Source organism: Motacilla alba, chromosome 1 (genome assembly GCF_015832195.1).
Source record: "Motacilla alba alba isolate MOTALB_02 chromosome 1, Motacilla_alba_V1.0_pri, whole genome shotgun sequence".
Taxonomy (NCBI): domain Eukaryota; kingdom Metazoa; phylum Chordata; class Aves; order Passeriformes; family Motacillidae; genus Motacilla; species Motacilla alba.
Genome location: NC_052016.1, coordinates 33950100 through 33969592, shown reverse-complemented (window position 1 = coordinate 33969592; position 19493 = coordinate 33950100). Strand labels below are relative to the sequence as shown.

Here is a 19493-nt window from a genome sequence, read left to right as displayed (position 1 = left end):
TTGCTAATTTTGTCTTCGCTCTTGTTTCTGCAGTTTTACATATGTATACCAATGATATAAAAGTGCATGAGTGGAAAGGAAAATTTAATTTTTAGCTGAAGACTCGCAAAATCTACCTCAGGTCCTGCAAAGAGCAATCTTCTCCACCTGAACCATTAGAGCATCCTACTGTTGATGAAAACTCTATTGAGGGTCTTGTGGCATTACACAGGGTTGCCAGGAGCAGATAATGACAGTTCCTGACTTATTCCACCCAACACCCAAAGAGGGACAAAGGCAACAAACACCTAAAAACAATTTGGCTCTTGGCAGCATGTTATTACTGCCAGGCTTACTGCTGTTTGCCACCAGCAATAAGCAATCATTTTCCCAGCGGTCCATAAATTAAAGTGTGAGTAAAAAAATTAAAACTATTTGAATAGCTCAAACTTTTCCTAACTGAGCACCTTATTTGGTGAAATTTTCTTATACACAAAAGGGCCAAATAAGGCAGAAAGACTACCCACCTGGGTTAAAAACTGCCACATCTACAACAACTACTCAACTGTCTGGGGCGGGGAAAAAGTAAAGACCATGAGTGAGAATTCTTCCAGTGAAGAATAACACAGGCAAAAATCACAACAATATTGATAGACAGTTCATAGGGACTGAAGTTCCCAACTTTGCTCACAGTCAACACCTGGATCAAGTTCAGACCCAACTGGAATGCTGCATGTGTCAGACTGCAGACTCTGGGCTGCTCTCTGAACCAGTCAGGGCAGTTGCACTTTGCTCTGCATTACAGTTGCCAGTGAACAAAGTTCAAGCTAGCTGCAAACTTCAGATGCTTGTTACTTTCACTTCCTTGCAGAGTAAAGAACTTCCCACTTCAACCAGGAAATATTCAGCAGACAGCTTTTTGATATTTTTAGACCCACCTTTTTTAATTCTAAGATCTGCAAAAATGACTCATGAGCCTGAAAATATATTTACTGCCATTGTGTGCCACTTTGCTAGGAACTCAAAGTAGGAAGACTAGCATTTTATGGAAACCAATCTTAACAAAAATAAAGGCACAGGTTAGAGGATGAAGATGACAACGTCATAAAGAAAACTGAATCTTTGTAAGGCCTCATTTTTGTAGCTGGAACATTCCACATGTTCATGTTTCATACTTCAGGATTCCATACCCCTCTAATGAAGCACTTACAGAAAGTTCAGTGAAAGAGGAAAGTGAAGCTGTTTTCCTTAACAAGGTCAAGTAACCAAGTGCTTGAGCAAGCATTGGTTAAAAAACATCAAGTAACCAAAAAGGTCCAAAGAAGTTTGCTGTCTTTTTAAATGAAAACCTTAGCTACACACAAGATTTTAAAATAAACACTAGAAGCTTCCTGATAATTGAGCCCAAAGTATAACAGCACCCCACAGTTCCTCTTACCATTTCAGAGTTAAGCCTTTTCCAGAAACAAAGAGCCACAGGTCCACAAAAGTGAGCTATACATTCTATCACACAACACACACAGTATGTGATAAATACCTCACCTTTGTCACACCCAGGAAATGATACCCGTCACAGAATTAATTCACTCCACAGAGAAGGTGCTGAGCTTCAACAGTTATGGCAAAGTGAGGACAAGGTAAAAGTAAGCAAAGCTATAAACAGCCATGCTGAGATGTGGGGAACATGTGGCAAACATATGCACAAGACCAAGATAAAGCTTTGTGTGTGAAAAGAAGGAAAAAAGTCAGTAACTTTCCTTATGTTGGCAGGCTTTGTGGCTGCTCTTTTGTGTAGTCCTTCCTCCCAGCCTTCCATTATCACTAAGTTAAAGCCCAGCTCATGACTAACCACCTGCACCTGTAACTCTGCACAATTACCTTTTGTTCACAGCTGCCTCTCCTCTACTGAATATGCAAAAGCCATTTTAATAAACAATTTCAGCAATTTGTTTCCATTGGAGTAGCACACAGCACATTCTCTGACCACTTTCACCCTTATAGAAAAATACAGTGGTTGTTTCCAAGTTTACCAGTTTGTACTGAAATAAAATCCACCACCTTGAAAGTAAAATTCTAACATGTGCCCTGATGATCTGTCTAAATCTGTCTAAGCCTAGGTTATTCTCTGGGCTTCTGAAATACATCATCCCACTCTTGCTATCTCACCTGGCTTCAAATGCAGACCATGCACTGTATTCTGAACCACAAGAATTGGAATGGCTGCCTCGTATGGAGAGCAACAGTGAAGTCATCAGTCTGAACAGTACTCAAATCCCTCTCCAAGTAAGAAAAAACAGAGGCACTTGCCCAATTACATTGCCTGGCAAGCAAGGTCCCCAGCACTTGTCATGCAGCTGGACTGACTGGGCAAGAAGAGGCATAAAATAGGCCAGTGTTTCTTCTTTTCATTACTTGATCATGTGAGTCTCTTCATCAGCATCATAGAACTCCTCATCTTCACTTTCACTCCCTGTAGAGCTGTCTTTGTCACCAGACTAGAAGTAAAAACGAAGTCATTAGTTAGACTGAAGCCACTAAATCAATCTCAACATACTTGAGCATGAACCATTACACTTCTATGGAATGCTGGTATGGAAAAGGTAAGAAAACACAGGTCAAACCACTGTATTAAAACCATGTAAAAGACATGTGAATTCAGGTTCAAATCCTTGGTTCCCCCAAGTATCTTTAAAAGACATGCGGTTGTAGTGGATGGACTTTCCCTTACACTAGAGAACATACACAGGAGAGACTGGCTGGAGTGGTTCTGAAGTGGTAATCTACTAAGCTTCCTTAAATTTAGTCTAAGGTGCCTTCTCTGTGGAGAGTCACTGGAAACATAGTAGCTCACCACAGCTCAGAATACATATTACTTGTTCAGGTAAACCTCCATCCACAATTAATACTTTTCCTTGGGTAGCACAACTGAATTAAAAAGATCCCCCTGCAATACTAAATCAAATTATTATGGAAAAGGGAAGACCATTACCACACTGTATGTTCAGAAGGTAAAATCCCTATTATAAGCATACATACTCTAGTAAGAGTCCTTTTCACAACATAATTTATACCACATACCCAAAATAAAGTCAGCTATTACAGCTAAATGATTTTTATTTGGCCAGTGTAGCATTTTTCCATGGAACTGACACAAATGATACCAGTTAAAAAGGTTCTCCTGCTAATATAAATTCCATCTAGTTTGATTATTTAGGATTTTTTCCCCAGTATGCTTGCATCCATCCTAAGACCTCTGCCTGCCTAGTCCTATGCTAAGGAGGGTGAGAGAGAGGGTGAAAAATAGAGAAATGGAAATAGTGCTCCTGACTGACAGTACCATGCAAGCAAAATCTGTAGCTTTAGATCTCTCTTCAGAGGAGCTTTGCTACAGCAATGTGCGTTAACTGCAAAGGAATTTCAAACAGTTTGAGCACTACGACCTGACAGAAGATGTAAAGGGAATCATGTTAGGCTTTTTTTTTCTAGACTTCTCTAACTATTTGAGGCAAGTCAGGCTATCACTGGATGCTGTCCAACTTGAATATCACATTCATGTATGTTAACAGGAACAAAACCTCCGTTCTGGGCAATCAGAACACATGTTATCTTGAAAATGGTACAAAAGGACAATGGATTCCACAGGGGGAATTCAGGGTATGCCAAATAAATTCTAAATCCTTCTCACACAGCTTCATAAGACCTCTCATGGCCTTGTCAAATAGGGTTAATGTTTAACAGCTTTCCATTTTATCAGCACTTTCTTTGTGAGCTTTAAAATAAATCCCTAATACATTCCAGATATAACTTCACTGAAGTTACAGGATTAGTTAAGGCCTGAACTAATGACTTTTTCATTCAAATTCAGTAATTTTAATCCATCTGGGCAAAATGTTCCTGAAAACCATTCAGAACAACACCCCCTTTTGTGGGTCCTGTTCAGGTTGGGATTTTTAAGCATACAGAAGGACAAGCAAAGAAGATTTAAACTTGAGAGGACTGACTGACATAAGCTAACCAATTTGTGGGAATACTAACAGACAGTACTTATCACCTCAAAGAGTACTGACTGTACTTGGTTAAAGAAGAAATGAAAAATGTGACTTTCCACCTGTAAGCTGGAACACCTGCACTGCTTACAAAAATTGCTTTCGTTGGTAAACCATCTGCACAATTAAGACGTAATAATCATGTAATTACCAAAATAACAGCTGATGTAAACATATATGATGGATTTGTGTAGTCAGCAAGAACATGGTGCCATAACACATTATCCAGTATGGTTGAAAATGTTTATAAAATAAGCATGTAAAGTAGCTAAAGTATAAAATTAAGGGTTACAGGGCTGCCTTTTTCAGCCTTCCTTCAAGGGTGCTTTTGTCACTAAACTGTGCTGTCCTATCAAGAACTATTACAGCTAAACTTGGCAAACAAAGCAATGCACTGAAGCTTCTGATAGGAAGCAAATGTCCCTATTCTAGAAGTACGTGATTTCTGTGAAATTAATTATGACTATCTGTGAATGTCAGAGTGCTTGACCAACAACTATTCAAATGAAACTAAAGGTGTTAAAATGATCCTGTCTCATCTCAGCCTAATGGGGCAACTAACATTGTTTGTTACGAGTTTCCCTTCAAGTCTTCTGACCACTTATTCTATTTCTGTAAGTCCCTTCATACTTCAACTTTTAGGACCAGGATTTAAATTTTAAAACTTTACTCAGATTCAAACACCCACTCCCAGCTCTCTAGCTACTTCTTTCTAATCCCACTTCATTCACAGAAAATTAACTATGTCAAAAAACCTCCACGTGAGTGGAAGATACAGACAACCAGAGAGGCGTCCAGGAGTTTAACAAAATAAAGTGATCTGAAAATCACAATTCACAATTCAAGGAAACCTCATTGAAAAAACATCCTGCTGCCACATTTATTTGTGCTTATACCTGGGAGTTTTGTAGTTCCAGTGTTTTCAATGAATCTCATTTCCCAGAGTCAGTAGTGGGAGAGATCTCAGCGGTAAGTCTGGCTTTAACTCATTCAGAGCCTGTGTAGGACAGACCTGTTGACTGGCACTGCAGAATAGCTGGGGCAGGTCAGAAGTAGTGTGCTGCCTTTGAGAGCAGCCCTTCACAAACAGGCTTCTGGTTTTGTTAATATCTAAGGCTTCTCAAGCTTCAGCGTCCAGCTTTGGCTGAAGCACACTGTAGCAATCAGTCTCAGAGGTTAGAAATGCACAGACATCACTTTATCCCAAAAGGAAACATCGTAAGCTTGTGGCCTTGAAGGGATGAATTAATCCAGCTACATTTCAGCCTGCATTTCCAGAAAACATTTCAGACATGATGGTAGGGCTGCTACACTACCTTCTCCTTGGGGCCTATCCTCCACAGGCCAAGAATCACTACCCTAATCTTTTCAGAGTGGCAGATTCAAGCTGACAGCTGAAATAAACACAACAGAAAAGTACTAGGAAAAAAATTAGTATACCTGTGAGCCATCTAGGGCTTGCAGTGACATGGCTTCATCACCCAGCCTCCAGTAGGAGCACACCTGCAGGTCTGAAATAGTTTCTAGCAAAGGGCTGTTTAAGGTCTCTGGCAACAACAAGCTTAAGAGCCCAGACAACAGACCAGTTGCTCCAAACACAATGTAAGGCAGAGACCACTGTACAGATTTCTGGAAAAAATAACAGATTTAGGTTGAGATTGGTTCCTTGTAGTTCATGTTGTGTTATTAAAGGACCTAGCCTTTACAACCATTACCTCTGGCAGTGTTTGTGTTCCTATTTAGCACAAAAGTCACCAATCCTTTTGTCATGGGTTTTTTTGTTTGCTTGGTTGGCTTTTTCACCAGAATTGCAAATTGTATTTTGTCAATACTATTAGAACCCTACAGATTTTGTCATGAGCTTTAAAAGAAACGCCTGCTGAATTTGAATTCAATTCTTGCCTCTAATGTATGTACTTTTAAACAAATGTAACATTCCTCTGTAGAAAAGAATAGATACCCCAGAAACACAGACATAGTGCTTGGAGATCTCTTGAGGTCATCTAGGCCACCCACCTACTCTAAGCACAGCCACAGCTACAGCCTCAATTAGATAAGGTCAATCACTGCTTCACATAATCAAATAGTGAAAAATCTCCAAGGATGGAGATTTCCCCTCCAAGTAGATTGTTCCAGGTTGCATTAAGCCTTTCAAAAACATTATTTTCCAAATTTCTGATCTAACCCCCAAGCCAAAACTTGTGATAAACATATGCTAGCAATGTGGGATAGTGTCAAAAGCCTTCCCTGCTGTCCTCCCTTTCCTCATCCATACTGCCCTCCGTGATGAAATGGCTGACTATCAAATCAAGCTGGCTGAAAAGGAATTCTCCTTAATAAATCCATGTTCACTGATCCCAGTTACCTTCCTTGCCTTCACATGCTTATAAACAGATTCTGGGAGGTCATATCTCAATCACTTTCTGATATTGAAGACACACAAAGGATGAGCCTCTTTCCTCCCACAGGTACCAGTGATCCTTCACTACAATAGTGGTTTACCACGACTGATGAACACTTGCCTCACTATCACAACCATTCTTATGGAATCTTACCCCATGGAATGGAAAGCTTTCAGCTGTAAGTGTTCTTGAACCTACTGCTCCTCCTACTGTTTGCTGGCCTTCTGCTTCCTCAACTGTGCTGACAGGCAGAGTGTTGGAGAGAAGCTTTGTCTCTCAAGACTGAAGCACAAGTATTTCAGCTTATTCCATGTCACCCACCAACGGGATGCCTCTCCCATTCAGCAGCAAGCATGTTTCCTTCAGCTGACAGAATCCCTATTTATGGTCCTTGCTAGTTTTAGCTTCAACTGAGCTTTGGCATTCCTGGCATCACCTGTGACAGCCCAAGCAATGTTCATACTCCTCTTCTGATGCCTGTCCCTGTTTCCACAGTAAAGAAGGCTTATTTTAAAACAGGGAAAGAGTTTAGCTGTTTGTTTCAAGAACTCACATTGCTGAGAGCAATTGTAAATTGATGAAAATAACAGGCTGTGATCAAATAAAAGACCAACATTTCATCTCTTATCTCAGCAGTTAACTTCTATTTTTACTATTATGAGATCTCCAAAAAAAAGACACTGAAAATTCTTCAAAATACTGCAAGAAATTATGAAACACAAAAATTATTGATTATTTTCTCAAATCAGGGTTCATTTGTTATGTAACCAGAATTACTTTTCTTTTCATGGACCCCTTTCAAACATTATGATCCAAGATTTGTATCTCATGCAGTATCAAATCTACGGCAGACACAATATAATGAATGCCCCAACTGCCACATAAAAGCTGCCTATTAAATCCACCTGGCAGACTGGCAGCAGTCTTGGCTTTGCCTGTTGCTCCCCAGAGGTGCTCATGCTCTCACCTGCCCAGTGCTTCGTTCTGGAGATTAAAGGGCTCCCTGTGCTCACCTGCCCTTTTGCTAACCTTCTGCCTCACATGTAAAATGGCAAATGGCAGAGAGGAAAATTACCTGAGATGAAATCTGTCACATTAAAGGAATTGTCACTGCGCCTCAGCAAACAGCTGGGAAAAATTGGCACACTTTTTCCTGCATACACATAACACACTAAGCACAGGAAAGTAATGGTATCATTCCCATGTTTTGTTCTTTAGAATCTTTCTTTGCCTTGCCAGTGTATCAGCTCTCCACATCAACTTCATTTACTGAAAGGCAAACTGATTTGCTGATATTTATAACCCATGGATATTTAATGAAGTGTACTGACACTAAACCAAACTTTTTCTCAAAAATATGAGTTATTGAGCCCATATGCTTAATTTTGATGCAGTAGTTCTTTTAACCACATGGGTATTTTGCTATTGCTTGTGCAGGGTTTAAAATTTGGTATCAACATCTTGGTGATTTGAAATAATTATATTTTAAGGTCCACTAGATAGGTCCCAAAATTCTTACAGAGCTAAAATACCTTCTAACTTAAATAATGCTGAGGTTTTGTCTAATCACACAGAATATACTAAGCCTTTGGCTTACCATGATACTGTTAAGATAGGCAATTTATGTATCTTAATTTATAAATGAAATTTATCCCAAACATTCCCATCTCTGTAAGCTTCTGATACACCAGAACCACAAAACAAAAATATACGTAACAGAAGTTCCGACAAACCAATGAAGGGACGAAAGGCGCAATGATTCCACCAACACGGGAAAACATGGAGCAGGCACCCATTCCAACATTCCTATGAAAAAAAACAAAAATAATTAATCTTTTGAAAAGTGTTACTGAGCAAGGAAAAAGACTCATCAGTCATGACCCTGAGCACATTAACTGGCAAAGAAAAGTCAAATGTAACTGAAAGCATCCCAAGAACAGGAATGAAACATGTTTTTTGAAGCAAAAAATGAAGCAAAAATCCCTCTTATATTCAGAATTTTTACATACAGACATAGGCAAAACAAGTGTGATTTCAGTTCATGCATCTTGTCTGTGTCTGAAACTGGCTGAATTAATTCATTCAAATCCTACTCATCATCAGATTTACCCACTCATGAAAAAGACCACAGTATGGTTTCACTGGTGGCTGACCATCATGTGCACCCATATGGCAGAAGCTTCTGTCTTCTCTGTCAGCAGAAGCAGTGGGTGCTTTTGCCCCTACTGTTCCTCACACTCAACCTGTGAAGCACCAAGTTACTTTTACAAAGTTTATTGACCAGTCATCTTCAATGTTCCTGGTTAAGCACGTATGATGGTATTTTTGTCTGGTTTTATAAAGCACTCAGTAAAAGAAATATCTGCAGTGTTATAGTTATCCTCATTAGTAGAAGGGGAGTTGCAAGCAGGTCAAGCAGCTAAGGGTCTATTTTACTGTTACATAAAATTACAGTTAGTCTGAAGAGAACACTGCAAACTTGATGGAAGAGGGAGTGAGAAGATGATAAGGGAAGAAATTTCAGATGTAAAACTACATCTAACCATTACACGTAACTGACAAAATCAAATTGAAAACTATAGTTAATAGAAAAATAAAATAAAATAAATACAAGATTATTATGTAAAAGAACAATGAAGACATAAAATTAACTTGTGTTACCTTATGACTGTGGGATAAAGTTCTGATGTGTAGATGTAGACAATATTAAAAGCAGCACTGATTGTCAGTTTTCCCAGCAAAGACAGAGAGCGACTATTTACCACTGCAAACACTCCAGTATCTGAGAGAGAAAATGTAAGGCTTTTGAGCACTCCAATACATCTCTAATAATCTCAATCACACAATAGTATGGTGTGAAAAGGAATCTAGTGAAGAATCTAAAAGCTGAAGCTACAACTCAGTATTTTCAGTCTACCACTAATTAAATACTATATGAGTTCTATCAGAAAGTTGAAGAAGAGTATAACAGATATATTTTCTAAAAGTGAGAACATTTTTTTAAACAAGAGTCCTATTCATTGTCATTTCTATAGTATGATAATATTCTTCTAACATTATTACTTTGAAAGGAAGATGCTGTGAAGAATCACACTAAATTTCCCATCCAGCTTAGTTTGTCAGAACAGCCAGTGCTAACTGGCTTTTAACAGGCAAATCAGAGCTCATGCCCAGTGAAGACAGGTGCTGGCTTCTGGCCAGTGAGCCCTTTCACTTCCCAAGGCACAGCACCCTTGCCTGACTTGGGCAGTTCAGTACACAGCTGATTTCCTGGGGTCTCACAGTTCTGTCTTCTCTTTTCACATCTTATGTTTGGAATGACATGAAAAAAATACTTGGTGACTGGTATATAAATTTACAAGTGTCCATGCTCAAGCACCTGGAATAATTCTGAAAACTTGAGTTGCATCCCTTTAAAAAAGCTTTACCTATTAGACCCACTATCATCTAGAGCAAATGCTGTACTCTGTCATAGATGTTTAACTTCTTGAATCACTCTTCATTCTGTTACTTTATGAAAGGTAATATACATGCATAGAGCAAGATGAATTTTTCTATCTCGTTTTAAAAAGAAAAATTGCTATGTAATCTGAAAATTAACATTAGTGCATCTTTACACAAAAGATGTTTAATTTCACATTTTTTAAAGACTCCCCAATTCAGAAGTTTATCAGAATGCTCTCCTGAGCTGTAATTTATGTGGCCACATTACTATTACCACAAGCACACTACTTTTGAATACGACAGTGCAGTGTGGGAAAGATGGAAACTTGCTCCATCACTCGGTTCTTCAGATCTTCTGACATTGATCTTCCACTTGGAGAGATATATCCAAGCTACATGGTTACTACTTACACTAACCTGTCATCTAGCTATTGGGAGATAACCCAAATGAATATTTCTTGTGGTGTGTCAAAACACTGGAAAGGAGCAACTGATGTGAACAGAAGTAAAGGGCAGAATCCAAAGGCAAAAATTCAAATCCAAACGTTACTAACAAGTTTTCTCTAAGGTCTTAGGGAGGTTAATGCTTATTCTTTTTTTCTAATGAGTTGGCTTCTCTGGCTTCAAAAATTGAGACTCACACGTGGTATAAGCCCAAACTTCCAGCAGTCGTCAAATTGTTATGCTAGAGGATGCTGCTTTTATCAGTTCTTATCACATACTTCAGAAACAAAAAACTACTTACCTCTTTTCTTAGGCAGAAACATGACAATAAGACAAGCCAATCCTCCCAGGAACAGAAATGCACTCAATGTTCGCTTCCGACCAAACCTGATACACAAAGATAACAAAGGTTTATATTCTGCATTAGGTTTGTGGGCTGCAGAGTAATGAATCCTCTGAATTCACACTGACTCTTTCTTTGCAGTTGGGAATTCTGAATTCCATCTTCCACCAACACTTCCTCTCACACCGTTTTTAAACAAGCTTCTACTGCACACTTAACAAAATGAGTGCCAACTTTATACAGCGACTGACAATTTCTAGGATTTGTGTGTGACATCTGTAAACCTCCTCAGGAGACACAGAGCAGAGACTGGGAGGAAATTCTACAAAAACTGGGAGGTATTGTCCAGAATATTGTGATTAAGGAAAAGGCAGAATATCTGCTCTGCTCTCACAGTAGCTCACAGAGGTACTGCTATGCACGAGACCCCAGGACAGGCCGAGCAGAGCGGAGTCGGGGTTGCTGTGTCCCAGCAGCGAGGAGGCGATCACGGGGCAGCGGTGGGAAGGATGCTCTCTAGTGCTAGCCCGCAGGCAGCGCAGGCTCCCCCGAGCTACATCAACCCCACCCAAGCCAGAGGGATGGCTCACCGCGAGGTAAGCAACTGAAAACAAGTTAAACTATTTGAAATAGACATAAATTAATGGCACTTTCACATTGAAGGGGGAAGCCTCACACAACAGATACAAGCTACGAGGTGTGATACACAGAAAACCTATATTTGAGAAAAGTTATAAGGAAATCCTGAATGGGTTAATAAATTCCATGCTTACCATTTCTGGTTGATCAAGTAAATACAGATTGGGTACGCTGGGATTTCTATCAGGCCTGACAAGGCTAAATTGGCATAAATACTTCCACCTAAGTCACCCACATTAAGGGTAAGACCGTAGTAAACCAAGCTGCACACAAACCTGCAAAAGAGAGGAGAAAAAAAAAAGCGAAATCAGAGCTGACACTGCCTGCCAAATCGAAGCACTGATCTGGCACAATACACTATAAACTATATCTAGTGTTTCAGCAGATAAGTCTAAAATGTTTCTCTGTAAGTGTATGATGCCTACTAGGGAAAGAAACCATTTTGTCCCAGCAAAGACCCAATTCCTGACTTACTACTGAGTAAAACTTAAAACTACACTTACGAACAATGTGCATAAACCAGTATAAAGTTAAAATACAATAATGACTCCATTATTTAACTTCAGAAATGTCTTTGTCCCCTTTTTAAATCAGGTTACACTCTGATCCACACTTTTTCCAATTGTGTGTAAACCAAATTTCTCAAGCAGTTCAAACAACACTTTAACCTTCTTTTAATTTCTACACCCTAGTCCAGTTTTATTCATTCATTCTCCAACTCTGTTTAACTTCTCTTTTGTAACCCTATTGTCATGTTAACCCTTGTAAAGGGAGTTGTTTTTACAGAGAGGAAAGAAACTGGTAACTAATTCATTCTGCAGCAAATCAGCCATTCTCATTTAAGGAACAAAATAATTATTTTTTCTGTAGGAAGCACTTGGAAAAACAACACGAAAACTGTGCTGTATGCTGACAAAACCATTTGTTTTATTCTTAATTGATACATCTTTCCCAAATATATGCACTATAAAAGCAACTATATGAGCAGTTATGCCCAAGGACCTGCATACCATGTCACACATCAGGTTTTTTAAAGAAGCAGCGAAAGACCTCAGGGCTAGTGAGGTGTCCGAAAAAAAAAGGCACTTTTGGAGTTAAACTTCTGCTAGTAACTGGAGGGAGCATCATGGGCTCCTGCTCCTCACTGCAGCAACAGCAAGCACTTTCTCTTAAGAACTGTTGCTGACGATGTCTACTCATTAGACAAGGTAGGCCACCCACCTGCTAATGGGCTCCTTACACACAAAACAAGCAATAATCCATGTGAAGAAATACTGACAGCTCTGGGCCTAAGAGGAGGACGCTGTGATTAATCTCAGCAGCCTTGTGGGTCAGAACAGAAGGGGTAGTTCTCAAATATTTTGAGACTCAAAACACAAGACAGAAATGCAGAGATAAAACACCTCAGAACTGGACTAAAAATAGCTTTGTGCTAGAAATGCACTAAGGAAATACTGTAATAATAGATTCTTAAATACTATAAAAGATCCTTTTTAGGTACAGTGTCCCTAACAATCTGTAGGATGAGGCAATTCTCAGCACCATATTCTCTCAAAGACTTTTAAAGAGGTTTCAGTAGCACAGCTGGGCCTACAAAGCACTTCCAGTACCAGGTGAACATCATGATCAAGGTGCGTCCCAGGAGAATCCTGTATCGGAACAGGTCCAGAAAGCTGCCAGCCTCTCTGGAGCTCCTCTCTGCTGGGAGTTTTAATGAAAAAGTGCATTTCTGCTTGCGGTTCCTCTTTGCAATGAGGTAGAGGGCATCTTCTGCCTCGTTCAGACGGCCCTGGGAATAGAGCCAGCGGGGGGACTCGGGAATGAATCTGAAACACACATACACACAGACACCTTTAGGGGTTTTCTTCTCTATGAGGCTGGACTTGTCTAAAGGAATAAGGCTGAAATGCACTTCAGTACAATAAAGAGTTTTCAAACAACCCTTCAGGTATAAAATTCATGTACTGAAACAGAAACAAAGCATGTTGAAAGGAAACGTAAGCCAAAATTACACCGAGTGTATACATATACACACGCACAGAAAGAACAACATTACAAGTCTGGTTTTATATATCTATATATATATACACACATATACACACAAGTATGATTAGGATCCTGTCCTTGGAGAATTCAGAATTAAGGAGGCACACATTTCTACAAGTAACACAGGATGATTTTGTAAGAGCCACTAGTTCTATTTCTCATTTTCCACAAGACCAACTTCCACTTTCCAGTTTTCAGCTTTTTACCAAATTCTCTCCTGTAGACAAGAAGGCAGAAACTGTGCAAAGGTCATGCTCCTCATGTGCACTCTTCACTTGACAGGTCTGTAACTCCAACAATGTCTACTACATACATCTTTTATTATTTTCAGGCTTCCAGAACTAATTTAAACTTTAGCCTTTGGCCAGAAGCTTTTTAAGATTTTTGCCCCAGACCAAAAAAATTTGTCCTCTAAGTTTAAAAGAATGTGGTTCTGTGTTTTCACCAAAAAAGAGCTTAGAAAGGAACATATTTTCTTACCCAGGATAAAAATCTGATAGTATTTTCTACATTGAGTAATTTTTAAGCAATGTGGCAGGGAGGCAGTGTGAAATTTGGAATTAAAAAAAATACCTTTTCTTACAGGAAAGACAGGCTTCTGAGCACAGCTCTGAAGTTACAAGTCACTTCAAAAAGTTGTATCTATCAATCTGAAAGTTAATTTTTTTCCCAAGGGTACCTATCTCCACAAGGTTTTGAAATATCCAAAGTGTCATCTCTGCCTGTCACCTCATGAACAGCCTCAAGGACCCTTCCCTGAGTTCTGATGCTTCCTTTCAAAGGGTTGTGTGGATTTTTATTCAAAGAGTTACCGAAGTGAAATAGGCGTTGGAAAGGAAAAGACCTCTATTTTAAACAGCAGCTAAAGTAATTTTGCTCTTAGTTACTGAGATTTAGATGTCAGAAAGCAAGAAAGAAAAGAAGACCACACTGCATCGCAGAGCTTTCAGTGCTGAAATTCACAAAGCCCCTACTATCTCCAAAAAGATCACATTTGAAAAATTAAAGGGAGCTGCCCATTTTTTCTTTTTTCTGCATGTCACTTTTAAGACTGGACAGGCAAGCAATTTTGATGCTGTTCCCTCTGTGTAAACACAGGAGAAGCATCATGTTATCACATAAATATGAAACCATTCCTCTATCTTTTAACATGCATTTATAGTGCCTCGTAGCACACCAGTAGAGGTCATCTACATGCACCAGCTAAAGAACAGGATGTGCTTCTCTTCCACCCTAGAGACAGTTCCCATCTACTGTAATACTGCACACACAGTACAGTGTAGACTTACAGGCTCAGATATTGCAGCACTACTATTTGAAGAAACCACAGACCATGACAGGGGGAGGGGGTGTGTACAAATTGAGAGAAATACCTTATTTACACCATTTCAGGCCATCCTAGAAAGGTAACTTGACTTAATAGTTTGGGTACTCTGATTTTTTTTTTGACATCTTTCTTTATGAAACTCGGTTTAAATAACTTACAGAGAGAGAAGAAAGACGACTGTTCCTTCCAGATTAACCACAACAGCCAGAGTCCTCCAGGAACGAATGAAATACCCTAATAAAGCATACTGGGCAATTCCAACAGCAAAGAACAAGCCACCAATAGAACCTAACACACAATTAAAAACAAAACAAAACATTATCACTTCTGTAAGAAATACTAGTAAATCTCAACAAATGGGATCAGACAAGAACTAACTCTTCACTAGCAAAAATTCATTCATCAAGTCAGGCAGAACCACAGCTCTTTGACCAAAGAACACCCTCTCCTTCATTCATGCAGAGCAGAAGTATTACATCTAATTGCAAAGATCAATAAAAGTCCCCTCTACAACCTCCACACCCAACAAAGCCTTGTGAATGAAGTCGTCTAATTCCAAATGTAAGTATGTGCATGTATGCAGCATAAGTATGCACCTTTCTATGTGTAAAAATAAATACTACAAAACATTGAAAAACTGGTAGTTTTAGAAATATGTAGTAATCATTTATAGCTTCCATGATTAAGAAGACAACCTATTTTAAAACAGGCTCAGCATAGCACTTCTTGGGCTTTGCAAGTCAGGCCCTGGAGCTCCAGTGATGCCTTAGGTTTCAGCTTTCATATTTTTCAGATTCTGAACTGCTTTGGTGTGTAGTTCTGAACTTCATATTAAGGGATGGTAAGCTCTCTTCACAGTACAGCTAGACAAAACAATTCCTTTTCTAGCTTAGGACTGAGGACCACTGATCCAAATTTCAGGCCCAAGAGCATAAAAACCAGTGGACTGAAGAGAGGAAAAAAAAGAAAGATGGGACTTATAACCTAGAGCTAGAGTTGGACAATTAACTCCAATATGCAAATGGATCAGAACTTATAAAAGTGAGAGACCCTCTGACTGATCGTCCATTTTTGTGACCATTTTGGTTCATCCTGGGTGTACTGCCCAAGGTGCATCCATTGAGGCCTTTTCATAAATACCTGCTTTATTCTTTAACTCCATCTAGCCTCTGTTCTAGGTCAGCCTTCACAAGGCGTCAGTAGCAGTACAGGTTACACACATTTCTGAAGGACAGGTCCAACACAAGCAATCAAGGGTGTCTGTATCTTCTGAATTCTAAGGGTAATTACTACATGGTACAACTTTTTTTCAATAACATATAAGCAACAGTTTTCTCATCCTCCTATGACATAAAAACACTTTTGATTTCTTTTTAAGAACTGCCAGGAAGGAAAGAATTGATATTTAGCATACAAACACTTGGCTCTATTTAGCAGAGTCCAACCTTCTGATTAGTAGAGCTCAGTTGTGACAAACCTTGGATTAGTATTTAGCTGGTAACACTCATGGGAGATGTTTCAGCTGGATCTTTGTCAATTTGAGTGATGCAGAGATCTGAATGGCCCCAAGTCATCTACCCTGCTTGTCCATGGTTCATATTAAACAAGCAGAGTTCAAAGACAGTGATCACAGATATGCTCAAGTGGAGCTAAATTTACAACTGCTTTGTGTGCCTCAAGTGCTGTGTGAGATTGAAATCTATGAATTCTGACAATAAAGGCAGTTTACCTGCTAATGCCCAGTAGGCTGTACCCACACACTCATTCAGTAGAACAAAGGCTACCAGTGACATCCCACCATTCATCATCCCTACCAAGAATCGGGAAACGGCAAAGAATTCATACGAGGGTGAGAATCCATTTGCAATGGCAAACAAGATGTCAAGAGCAAAACCTGGAAAATAAAGCAAAAAGTTTCATTTTAGAAGGGTACCTAAAGAAACAGAAGCACTTACTGCTATCTTTACTTGATGCCCACTGGCATCTGTCCTAAGCCATCATAGTAAACACCACCACCACAGGTTTGGAAAGAAATTTAAAAACCTAGAGTCAATATCAAAAAGGATGGGATACAGAGGGAGTGGTTTTTTGATACATAGTTTGCAGTTTGAACCTTTAAATTCAGTTCACAGCAGACAGTTTTTTATACAGTCAGAACCATTGTCTGACTCCTGTTAAAGGCTTTATATTTATCCCTGATACAGAAGCCACAGGTTAAATATATGACCAAATATCTCTCCTCATTTTTAGAGAGCAGTGTATAGAAACCAGAGAAGAGAAACATCGCCGGGGACAATACATGATGGGTTTGCACGCAGAGCAGGCCCACCTTTTTGTGCTTTGAACGAGTGCTGTTCCGTCAAAGAAAAACGAAAAACGTAAAACATTTCTTTAAACTGTACATGCTCATGCATTGACACACAAATTTATACATACACAAAACATGCAGTTTCAAATGTTGTTTGATCCACGGACAGTAAGAAAGCTTATGAGCTTCAAAACACCACGACGATCACAAATACGCAAAAACTATATCATGCAGGCAGGGGATAAGATGTGCAAAAAATTCCCAACTGCTTACACAGGTAAGAATGCTGTTACCAAACTACTAAAAAATACTAATTGCAACTTGCAGAGATCCCATGAGCACAACGTTGCACGAATGAAAGCCTTTTACAGCGTGACTCACAAACCCAGAGCACGTCGCAGAAATCCAAATGGTGACTGAACAGTGAAATATGGATTTGTCGTCTCAACTTCTATGGCACAAGTAGATTGGAATACCAAAACAAACAAAATCACAGCACATGATTTACAGCTACATATCAAGCTTTCAGCAGAAACTGGGCTGTTGCCACTGATCTTCAGGGACACGACACCTTCATGTCATTCATTTCGTTGAGGGGTTGGTTACCTGTGAGATAGACTTTCTTCCTCCCAAAACGATCAGACAGCTGGCCAAAGGAGATGGCTCCAACAAACACACCACTGAAGTAGAAAGAACTGGCAGCACTGACTTTGTATGATGCATTGCCAATTAAAAACCACTGGACGGAGGGGGAACAAAAAAAGAAACAACAAACCAGCAAAAAAGCAAATTAATCAGAATCTGAACAGTTCACCAACAGCTAATAGCTGGAGGGGATGTTACAAATATTAAAGAAGATCTAACTCTTCATAAATCTCCTAAGCATATTCAGTAAATCACCAGTCCCCATTGCTGTCTCCCAAACTCCTCGCAAGATACTAATAATCACAGTTCTCCCAAATCAAATGCAGTCTTTGGTTCTGAAATCAAGAACACATTCCTCACAATACTCTAATTTTTGCAGCTTTCTCCCACTTTCCTTTCTTCTGCCTTCTTTCACATAAAGCTGTTTACCTAAATCGATTCAGCTCTACCTATTGACATGTGTCACTGCAGCGTGTAGAACACACATAGTGAAAAAATAGTTGTGGTTTATGTCTGAAGATACTCCTGCACATGCACATGCTCCTCTTTATGAACTGTCTTGTCCCTGAGCAATACTTTGGTAGCATTAGACAGGCTAGTCTGGTTTTCTGCACACATTCATCTTTTTTACAGTGTACTTCATCATTTCCAGTTCTCTTCAATTCCAATACAAACACATATTGAAATGGTTGATTCTTACAGACTTAATGCCTCAAGTTGAACCTGACAAAATTCTTTGCCCCACAGAAGTGCAGAATGAAACTATGTCATGCTTTCAGTGTTCAAAAGTTATTTCATTTTGTATTCTAAACACTCCACATCTTCTGTTCTTTTCTTTTACTATTCCTCTTGCACCTTGAGATAATGTTTCCTTTTAGTGAAAACCAACTCTTCTTCCTGCGCTGGTAAACTGGTGATTATGTCATTATCCCTGCAATAACTCTCTAATCTTCTCCTCATAATCTCCTCTTCCTCTACCAAAATCTCATTAAATATCCTCTCTAGCAAAGCTTATATTATTTCAAAGCTCAGTTATAAACTACCTCATCATGAGAACACAGCCATGCAATTAAACCTCACAAAGATTAGGATGCTAACAAAACATCATTCATAAGCTCCTAGAAAATAACTTGCTTACGTTTTATATCTGCTTCATTTTGAATTGTTACTTTAACACGAAGGTAGTTACTGATAATAGTAGGAAATGCATCCATAAAGTGCCAAGACTGACAAAATTCAACTGAAACCAACCACATGACCAGAAATCAGCTTTTGAAGCTTCTGCAGACTTCAAAAACAATTGCCAGAAAAATGCATTTGTAAAACAACTGCATATGAGATTAATTTATCCTGGAATAACATGGTCAGCTTGTTTTATAAGAGCCACAAGAATCATGCCCTAACTTTTGGTATAAAAATCAAAAAAGCTGCCAACATGAAAATTGTTGACATGAGACACTTTCTGAATCATTCAGGGATTAAGGGATAATTTGGTTGCAAAGCAAAATTTTTTCTCAAGATTTATCTCAATGTCTAAGCCCTTTAGACAGCTCAAGACTTTTCTAAATAAAAATATGCTACATATATGCTTATTCAGAAATCAAGCTTTTTACATCAGAATATTTTTCAGTGTAAATTTGTAATGGTCATGTTATCAATGATGCCACAAGGTTGAGCATTGATACATCCTCTTTAAATGTAGGAAAAAACTTCTTTACAATCAATCATGAAATTAGATTAATAATGGTGGTGAAATATTCTCCAGATGCCTATGTTCTCTCTCAAAATGTTTGTGCTTAGCACATAACCTCCAAATATACCAAATAGTCAGCTAAAAATTAACAAAAATTGTACTTTAATAGAGGGAAAC

General features: G+C 39.0%; 2 protein-coding genes across 5 annotated transcripts in view; both read right to left on the bottom strand.

The window, feature by feature from the left end:
* Positions 1–2278, bottom strand: part of MAB21L3 (mab-21 like 3) — a 35212-nt gene extending 32934 nt beyond the window's left edge. Inside the window, exon 1 of the mRNA XM_038134877.1 lies at positions 2146–2278. The gene's annotated coding sequence lies outside the window, so the exon portion shown is untranslated. The remainder of the gene's footprint in view (positions 1–2145) is intronic.
* Positions 2279–2354: 76 nt separating this feature from the next.
* Positions 2355–19493, bottom strand: part of SLC22A15 (solute carrier family 22 member 15) — a 31459-nt gene continuing 14320 nt past the window's right edge. For 2 of the 4 annotated variants that reach the window (XM_038134818.1, XM_038134828.1), the window contains 10 exons: positions 17585–17717; positions 16400–16564; positions 14829–14958; positions 12908–13123; positions 11432–11572; positions 10617–10702; positions 9089–9209; positions 8161–8233; positions 5466–5654; positions 2382–2474 (listed from right to left, as the gene is read on the bottom strand). In XM_038134818.1, coding sequence (XP_037990746.1) covers positions 2388–2474; positions 5466–5654; positions 8161–8233; positions 9089–9209; positions 10617–10702; positions 11432–11572; positions 12908–13123; positions 14829–14958; positions 16400–16564; positions 17585–17717 — 1341 coding nt within the window. In that variant the 3' untranslated portion in view covers positions 2382–2387. Of the gene's footprint in view, positions 2475–5465; positions 5655–6580; positions 8234–9088; positions 9210–10616; positions 10703–11431; positions 11573–12907; positions 13124–14828; positions 14959–16399; positions 16565–17584; positions 17718–19493 lie in introns of those variants that run through there. The other 2 variants (XM_038134843.1, XR_005256702.1) reach the window with 2 other exon arrangements.